Source organism: Saccostrea cucullata, unplaced genomic scaffold (genome assembly GCF_032062105.1).
Source record: "Saccostrea cucullata isolate Sc308-1 unplaced genomic scaffold, CSIRO_AGI_Scuc_v1 ctg2064, whole genome shotgun sequence".
NCBI classification, from domain to species: Eukaryota; Metazoa; Mollusca; class Bivalvia; order Ostreida; family Ostreidae; genus Saccostrea; species Saccostrea cuccullata.
Window position 1 is genome coordinate 150,179 of NW_026921091.1, and position 9,681 is coordinate 159,859.

At 31.9% G+C, this 9,681-nt stretch overlaps 1 protein-coding gene across 1 annotated transcript; it reads right to left on the minus strand.

Moving 5' to 3' along the window:
• Positions 1 to 4,927: 4,927 nt before the first annotated feature.
• Positions 4,928 to 9,426, minus strand: LOC134259148 (fibroleukin-like). The gene is made up of 5 exons (XM_062741749.1): positions 9,321 to 9,426; positions 8,487 to 8,583; positions 7,914 to 8,081; positions 5,018 to 5,092; positions 4,928 to 4,968 (listed from the first exon to the last, which is right to left on the minus strand). The coding sequence occupies exons 1-5, from the start codon at positions 9,345 to 9,347 to the stop codon at positions 4,928 to 4,930; spliced, it is 408 nt and encodes a 135-aa protein (XP_062597733.1). The 5' UTR covers positions 9,348 to 9,426.
• Positions 9,427 to 9,681: the final 255 nt, after the last annotated feature.

Sequence of the window (9,681 nt, forward strand, 5' to 3'; positions counted from 1 at the left end):
AACGTTTACAGTTTACAAATATATCATTGATTAATAGATAGAATGTATCGTTTAATAACAAATATTTAAAAGAAATTATTTCTAAAGAAAATTTATATCAGAAAATGTGCATATTTAAAGAAAAATGCACCTGCTTAATTATGTCTTTTTTGTGAAAACCATCATTGCAGAAATAATATATGTTAATCATTGAAGGGCAAATTGGATGTGAATGGTCTCTGAAAGGCTGTTATTGAAAGCATGACATCTATAAAGAAAAGACCTCTATAGAATACACCATTTACAATGTACTTTCACTTTCAAGTCTTAACATTTGGACAAAATAAACAGGGAAAACAAATTTCCAGAGGCTATCCATGTCAAACTTGCCCTTCATTGATAAACATTTTTTGTTTCTGCAATAATGGTTTTCACTAAGAGCGCGGAATTAATTAGGTGTATTTTTTGAAAATATATGCATTTTTAAGAAGAATTTTTCTCAATTAATATTTTTTCCAAGCATTTTTCTATCAAGTGATACTTTCTATCTATTAATCAATGATATACATATAAACTGTAAAAGTTTTAACTTTATACCCCACATAGTTTTGGGGCTATTGTAAAAATAAATTTTTGGACATGTTGACCTTTGACTTAAATATTATTTGTTGAAGGTAATTTATCCCAATATCTGACCTCTGGTCACTTCAATACTATTGGTTCCTTCTTCACCCTAACCAAATACATCTTTTCATAAACAAGTAAGTAGCAGCTGCATTCCCATAATTTATTTCGTGGGACCGTCCGGTTTAAAAGATTAATTCCCATTGATCAGCCTCTTTAATTAATTTTATCTGTAGAGCTCGCGTTCGTTATCTTTTGTCAGAGTAAAAGTGCAAAATCATAATATCCGTTTCATTCTTATATTTACTGCATTTTTAGTTATGATAGCTCTGTTCTAGGTCCTCTTTTTTCCAATATTATGTGAACTATGTTGCTGGTGTTCTCAGACTCACATGATTTTGAACACTAATTAAACAAAATGCATGTTGTTAGGCACACATTACAGACAGTCAAAACTGAAAAACCAAAATCTAAATTAGGAAATTTCAGATCAATTCTTGAGAGTGCCACACTTGAAAAATAACTTGAAATTCATGTTGATAATTCACTCAACTTTAATACACATATCGATGCTGTTTGTAAATCTGTATCGGGAAAGATATCTGAAATACGCAGTATTAATTTATCTCAAGAAATTTATTCTATAATGCTTATATAATGCCATCAGTTGAATACAGTTTCACAGTTTGAGGTAATGCATCAATATCTAGCCTCGAGAAGATTTAAAAATTACAGAAAAGAGCAGCGCGCTGTGTCTTAGATGCTGTCTATAAAAAGCCATCAAAACACTTATTTGAAGAAAAAAATTGATTGTTTGTCAGTACATTAACAATTGAATGTAAATAAGTTAGTATTACCTGTCTGACATGTTCAATTTCCAATCATCCCATTCGTACCATCTAAGATCTAATTTTGATTTTCAATTGATTTATGTGTTCCAAAGCACAAAACTAAAATGTCTCAAAATTCTTTTCAATATTGGCCTGCAGTATTGTGGAACGATTTATCTTTAAATGTAAAAATGTCTCCATCATAGACCAACGTTCAGCTTAAATTTTTGTATAAATGTATATTTGTGGACTGTATTATTAATTTAATAATGCATACGTTATTATTGTATGCTGTGCCATATATTACATTGCTGAATTTATTTATTTACCTTTGTTTATTATTTCATTTCTTTTAAAGAATGCCTCAAGGAAGAATAGTGTTCGCACTGATAGAGTTATTCCCTTAAAATAAGGTATTTATTATAAATAATATTAGTCAACGTTGAACACAAAGCTGTGTATCATTTGTATCACAAGGAAGTGTTTTGTGGATCGTGAACTTCCATGATATCTATATTGATTTACTTACAGGGAAATATATACAGATTACGAACAGTGTTCAAGCCCAAAGTTTCCTCAAACAATACAATTTAGTAGCTGAGCAAACATTGATCTTTCAAACATCTAACTAATGATCAGGTGCTATGGATGAGTGATCATCTAACTAATGATCAGGTGATATGGATGAGTGATCATCTAACTAATGATCAGGTGATATGGATGAGTGATCATCTAACTAATGATCAGGTGATATGGATGAGTGATCATCTAACTAATGATCAGGTGATATGGATGAGTGATCATCTAACTAATGATCAGGTGATATGGATGAGTGATCATCTAACTAATGATCAGGTGATATGGATGAGTGAACAATCCCTGCAGACTGTCACACACTCCGTTTGCTTCTTCTTATTGATAAAAAGCGTTAAAAGTTATCAACAATTTAATGTGAAAATTATATCCTTACAATTTCTCTGTAGAACAACAGTCAGTATTTTACTAACCAGGTAATAATAAATTCTATTTGAAGACAAGAGCATTGTATCCACTCAATTAAACAAATCACAACCAATGACAATGTTATCACCTGCTCTATCAACTCGGACCAGTACATACAGATTGGATAATCTATTTAATTGTTTTTCACTTCTGAATTATTTAAAGAAGGAAAGGAAAATGTTTTCCTAATTAACACATGAAGGGATGAGTTATTAGTTATCATTAATATGAAAGAAGTATAGGCGATTTAACGAAATTCTAAGTCACGGATCAAAAGAGTTATCAATGTTTAGAATTCTGTGTTACACCAAGTGTTGAGTTTGAAAATGATTTGTTTATTTCACTTGTATTTAGAACATTATTTATTTACACAAAATAAATGGATTTCATATATCAAAGAAAACAAATGAATCAAGCCTCCTCTAGAATATTGTCTTTCATAACTATAAGATTTAAATCAGACCATATAGCAAGAAACAAATGACATTGATAATAAATTTGAATATGCTAATTTAGCAAATAGATGGCTATTTAATTAAGGAGATTAACAATTTGTGCCATACAATGCCATTTTTTGAAAGGCACAATAAAATATACATATGATTTATACTGAAATAAACTAAAGAGAACATAAAATAAGACTCAGAAGTGTATCATTTTTTTTTACTGCGGATGACTAAACGGTAAATTAAGCTAGCATATTGATTTCTATTGAATACTTTCTCTCTCGTATTGGAAAGTGGACCTTTAATTAAGAGTTTGTAAATGTCCCTTTCATCAGCATCAGAGAACTGCTGATAAAGTTCATATAAAGTCATATCATTCCCTAAAATAATAGAGACATAAAGGGAATAATGTTCCCCTTTTTCACCTTTTTTCACAAAAGGACTTACTACTTTAGACCAAAGTTAATTCTTCATATAACTTTAAAATTAAAATTATATCGAAAATTGTTTTAAACCTTTTAAAAGGAATGTGGTAAGATAGTTTTACACAAACAATTTCTCAGAGAATTATTAATTTTGAAAATTTTACAATCATCTGAAGTTTTTGGTCTTAGTCGTAAGTTCTTTTGTAAAACGGGCCCCTATCACTAACATTGCTCTTGCACGGCATTGAACGTTTGTGACGTCAGAATAAAACACATATCGCACAGTGTCACCTTCTGACACTCTACTGTGTTATGGTGTTTTGGAATAATAAAAAAAATACTGCATCGATATAAATATACGATGACATAAATTCTAAATTCTATATATTCTTTTTCAAATGATATTCCGTAGCAATAAAAGATAAAGATCTTTAGAAAATGTTATTTTTTTTACTTTAAGCTCAAAACATACCCTCGATATATCAGTTAGACCTGTCAGATCTTTGAATCTAATAGCATCATTGCATTTCATGCCACACGTAAAATTCAAGCTATTTAAATATATTTGTGGTATAATTAGATTTGTGGAAAGAAATATTCAGTACTTCAACTATTAAGCTTATTTTCTCCATGATATAAAAACCACTAACATCCATTTAAGCGATTTTGTATAGTAGATTAATGGATGATAAATGTTAATCTATTCAAAATACCGCATGGATGGAAAAAGATAGAGGTATGTTTTCAGAAAAGCATAATAGTAGACGTACTTTACTATACCTAATATTTTTTTTTATAGAAATCTTAAAATCTTTAGAAATGATAAATGAAATTGAATGACGGACACCACAGTAAAGAGTATTGCCCATGTATCGGATTAAGGACGTTCCACTGTAATGGTCTTAACAATAAAGCCATCATCATCTTAATTCTGTGTCCAGGCATCTTCATTTATCAGTTTTGTAAATAAAAACAAAATACTAGTATTTCTAAGTTCAAATTTATTACAACACATATAAAGTAAATCTTTTACTAATAACATTCAGTAGAAAAAAAACACATTAATTTATTGCTTTAAAGCATTGTTCAATCCCCCTTCTTTTACTGAACAAAATATATGTTGTGCCACCTGGTGTTAAAACATTATTTAAAGAAAGAACGCCGTAATAAAGATTATTTTAAAATCCTTTGATGGATAATCTTTCGTCTGTAAAAAAAAATTAACTCATTATTTCACAGAAATAATAACATATTTTTCTATTTAAGAAAATCTCTTCAAATCATTGGATTTTTCAACGGAAATACAAAAAAGGGGTGATTAAGGTTTAATGGTGTTTACCTAGTGACGTTTTATCATCATGGTGGTCCCCTTCACTGACGTCCCCCGCTCTACTGTGGGGTACCATGGTTTGACCCAGTACTCCTGGGACCAGGGTCCGTTGAGGAAGGCGTGGTGACAATGGTTAAACCACCAGCCTCCTCTCAAGTGAGCAGCACAGTTACCATCACTCCACCTGTCATTATCCCTGTCTGGAGTGGTGAAATACATCCCAGACAGATTTTTGTAAGAATTACCCGTGTCTAATATAGCGTCACCTGTATAAGTAAAGAATATAAAAATTCAGAAAAACAACGAATATGACCTCATTAACATACTGTTTCCTGAAATACAATATAATAACAATATAAATAGACACAACATTCATCTCACTCCATCTGTCATTATCTCTGTCTGGGGTGGAGAATGACATCCCAGACAGGTAATGGCTGCTTGTCATACTGTTACCTGAAATACAATATTATAACAATATAAATAGACACAGCAGTCATCTCCAGTCAATCTGTCATTATCTTCTCATGCTGTCTCCTGAAATACAATATCATAACAATATAAATAGACACAACAGTCATTTCCAGTCAATCTGTCATTATCTGTCTGGAATGGAGAATGTCAACCTAAGCAGATCGTAGTCAGAATAACCAGTGTCTAACATACTGTATCCTATAAAAGTAAAGAAAATATCTCACAGAGATAATGCATTCATATATATTCAATCTAATTGCCAATAATAATACTGAGGTACATTTAGGACAGCTTTGCGTGCTGTGTTACAACGCACTTTGAAAAATTACGCACTTTGAAAAAAAAATTTCAAAGTGCGTTAAATTTGGGACCAAGCTAACGCACTTTGAAAAAAAATTATTTTTAAGTGCGTTAATATCGACCATATTAATAATACAATTTTGAAAGAGGCACCATTGCTTATCATAATTAAAAATACTCTACTTACTCAATACCCAGAGGTAGATCAGAGTTACAAAGAGAAAATGTTCTTCCACTTTATAACCAGTTGTGCACCTCACCCCAAAAGAACCAGTGACCCTGGGGCCACATATTTCAAAATTTCGCAAATTTTGTTATAAAATGGCTGATTATTACCAAAGAGCAGGTTTCAAAGCATTAATTTATTTTCAGACTATGTACCCCCCCCTCCTATGCACCTTTCTTTATCATAATTATATATATACTTGCATCAGTGGCATAAAATTCACAATTTTGGAAAAGGCACGCTTGCTCATCATAACTATGTACTTCGTTAGTTTATTTAATACCAAGAAGCAGAGAAGAAGATGTTCAAAGAATAAATGCATTTTCACTATATAATCTATAGAGCCCAGCCCCAACACCAGAACCCCTGACCCTGGGGCCATAAAGTTCACAAATCTGGAAGAGGCACTCTTGCTCATCATAACTATGTACTTAGTTAAATTATTTAATACCCAGAAGCAGAGAAGAAGATTTTCAAAGAATACATGCATTTTCACTATATAATCTATAGAGCCCAGCCCTAACACCAGAACCCCTGACCCTGGGGCCATAAAATTCACAATTTTGGAAAAGGCACTCTTGCTCATCATAACTATGTGCTAAGTTAGTTTATTTAATACCCAGAAGCAGAGAAATAGATTTTCAAAGAATAAATGCATTTTCACTATATAATCTATAAAGCCCAGCCCTAACACCAGAACCCCTGACCCTGGGGCCATAAAATTCACAATTTTGGAAAAGGCACTCTTGCTCATCATAACTATGTACTTAAATAGTTTATTCAATACCTAGGAGCAGAGAAGAAGATTTTCAAAGAAATAATGCATTTTCACTATATAATCCATATAGCTTCGCCCTAGCACTAGAACCCCTGACCCTGGGGCCATGAATTTCACAATTTTGGTAGAGAACTCAATGCTCATTACATTCATGCTAACAGTTTGCCTGCTTGATGTCCAGGAGTAAAGAAGAAGATTTTTAAAGATTGCAATAATTTTAGTGGTTTTGGCCCCACCCCTCAGGCCCCAGGGGGGCGGGGACCATGAAATTCAAAATTTTTGTTCCCCTTTATTCATAGATGCTGTATACCAAATTTGGTTGAAATTGGTTTAGTGGTTTCAGAGAAGAAGAAGCAGAGAAGAAGCTGAAAATGTTCTTGTGATAACACACGACGCACGACGACGGACGAAAACAGATAGCAATAGGTCACCTGAGTTACTCAGGTGACCTAATAAAAAGGGGGCAATTTGATTGTTCAAAACTATGAAAATTCTTTCTCTCTCATACGTTTTACTGTACTTAAGAATTTTTTATCTGTTTTAATTAACTCATTTAATATTGAAAGTTTTCAACGTCATACCAGTTAGGTAAATACATAATTACATGAATGTCGAGTATAGCATAGACATCAGCATGGGCGAAAGGAGGGGATCATCTTGTCTACACAATCTATTTATTTTGATATAAAGATATACGCCGTATAAGCATTGAAAATGCAGCTTACCCTTTTTGAGTTTACTGCTCCCTTCCCCCGTTTGTTACTGACGTCTTTGTATTGGAAAGATAAAGATATTGACTGAGGGATCTTTTACCCGTCTTCTCCTCTTTTTCGACGGGAGTAAATCAATTCTTGTTTTAGGTTAGGGTTAGGATTAGTTTTTTGAAAGATAAATAACAAATAAAATCTTTCCATTACTAAAATATGATTTATTTTTTTCAAAGTGCGTTAAGTGTCTTCATGGTAAAATATATTGATGTAGACTCTTAACGCACTTTGAAAAATATTTTCAAAGTGCGTTGATTTTGTCCCAATTGTAAAGCACTTTGGAAAATTTTTTCAAAGTGCGTAATTTTTTCAAAGTGCGTTGCCACAGTACTGTAAAGAGCGATAATATTCATTTAAAAATAAAATACAAAAATACATTAAGTAATTTATTTAGCATCCTTTCTAATGTCAGGACAACCCTTGATTTGTCACGCTAGCACTTTATAGCACGATATTTTAATTTAATACTTAGCTTTAATACTTTCGACGTACGACGTAATATTTTAAAAAGATTATAACTATTCCTATTTTATGAAATTCAATCAAATATAAAATAGAAAATCGAAGAATGCATTTTTTTTTATTGATTGATTATTTGTAACCCTGCGTCGGCAATATTTCAACCTTATTTCTTCAAAAACAACCAAACAATCTTCCTATGAAAAGAAGTATATGATGATATACATGATTTTAATCCGGTTTTAAGAATTTAATGTGGTCGGATACACTTACCTAGTGTCCCCGTGGCAGGCCCTGCAAGAAAGAGTTGATATTTTCCTGTTTCGGCGGAGACAGAGAATCTATCGTACATTTCATACAGTGTTGTACCATTCCGGAGAGTGATGGATACATAAAGAGACGAGTTGTTTTCTTTTGTTAAGTGATGGATTAAGTCATTTCCTGTATTAAGAAAATCCATTGATTCTTATTTGAATTTAATCATACCTAAATGAGAAATCAAATTAGTTTCCTGTTTTAAGATACAATCAAAATCAGCAACTATGTGTATAATAATGCTATTGTTTCGTAGAAATAGCCCAAGGGAAAATAATCATACAATCTTGACATTTTTTAAAATGCACCGTTTAACACTATATCATTCATATACTCGTACATGTATATTTTAACATTGTCTAAAGAACGTAGACATTTATAATCTGCTCCTACATCATGCTTTATATTTAAAGTCTTAAACTTTTTTCCATAAATATAATTCTTTAAACTGCTTCTAAAGTTCAAATGTTTATAAAGATCTTTGGTCATATCTTTAAATAAATCTATGTTCCGGTATCGGTTCATATTTACCAATCCAGACTTCCTGTTCCGGTTCACCAAAACCATTTTTGTAGTCTTTCCAGTTCCTGTCAAAGCTGACGGATCCATCGATTCGTTTTTGGATTACCTAGGAAAAATTTGAGTACATTTATTAATCTAGTTTGCTTGCTGTTTAAATTAATAATGTTATTATAGCGATGGGTATGAGTTTTAGATTCGTCATGCACTTCAACAGATAGACAGAATATTCCGTAGTCTAATTTAGTATACAACAATCTAACAATGAATATGAAAGAAATAGGAAAAATACGACCCACTGATAGGTTTTATTTAAACAATGTCATTATAACGAGCCTAGAATTTTGCAAAATGCTGAAATCGACATTAAACCAAGTTTTCAAATCCCTGTAACATCATTTTATTGTCCGTATTCTGCCTCAACATTAAAAATCATATCTGATCCGATCATGCTCTTGTGTATCACATAGAAGGATACGGAGATACTGAACAGTATTCAATATCGAAGTCCATAAAACAATACAAAATAGGAGCAGAGCAAACATGGACCCCCATAACATCAGAGGTGGGATCAGCTGCCATGGAGGAGTGAACATTCCATGCTGACAGGTTACACCTGCTGTGTGCTCATTGTCATGTTCGTGAAATAAGGGAATACGTTTAGAAGATAAAAACACCATATGAAGGTGATAGCAGAATATTAATTAATGAATAAGAAAAAACGAAGATGGAAAACTATATCAATTTCCTGGACGAGACACAATATAAATATCACAATTTCATCCATATATATATATATATTTAAAAAAAAAGCGGATTTAAAACTTAAAATTTTATAAAACTTACCGTCCACCCACCGCCCATTATATCCATGTTACAATGAACTTTGACCGGAATGGACTTTATCCCGTATGGATAAATATCGTACACGTCCGATTTATCATAACCATTGTCATGAAGTCCTTACAATCTGAAGGGGGAGCTAAAGAACAAAAGTGAGAATTATATAGGACTAGGACCTTATAATATATAAAAGGGGAACTAAAGAACAATTGTTAGAATCATATTGGATTAAAACCTACATAATATAAAGGAAAAACTTAAATCAAAACTAGAATTACATAGGATTAGGACTTACATGTACACAATATAAAGGGAGAACCTAAATCAAATCTGAGAATCATATAGGATTAGGACTTATAGATTA

Bases quoted from the DNA above. Each gene is read 5' to 3' on its own strand.
- LOC134259148 (XM_062741749.1), bottom strand. From the start codon at position 9,347: ATGGATATAATGGGCGGTGGGTGGACG. The intron at 8,584-9,320 runs GTAAGTTTTATA...AATTTTTCCTAG, and splicing joins TAATGGGCGGTGGGTGGACG to GTAATCCAAAAACGAATCGA. The intron at 8,082-8,486 runs GTAAATATGAAC...TTCTTAATACAG, and splicing joins GGAACAGGAAGTCTGGATTG to GAAATGACTTAATCCATCAC.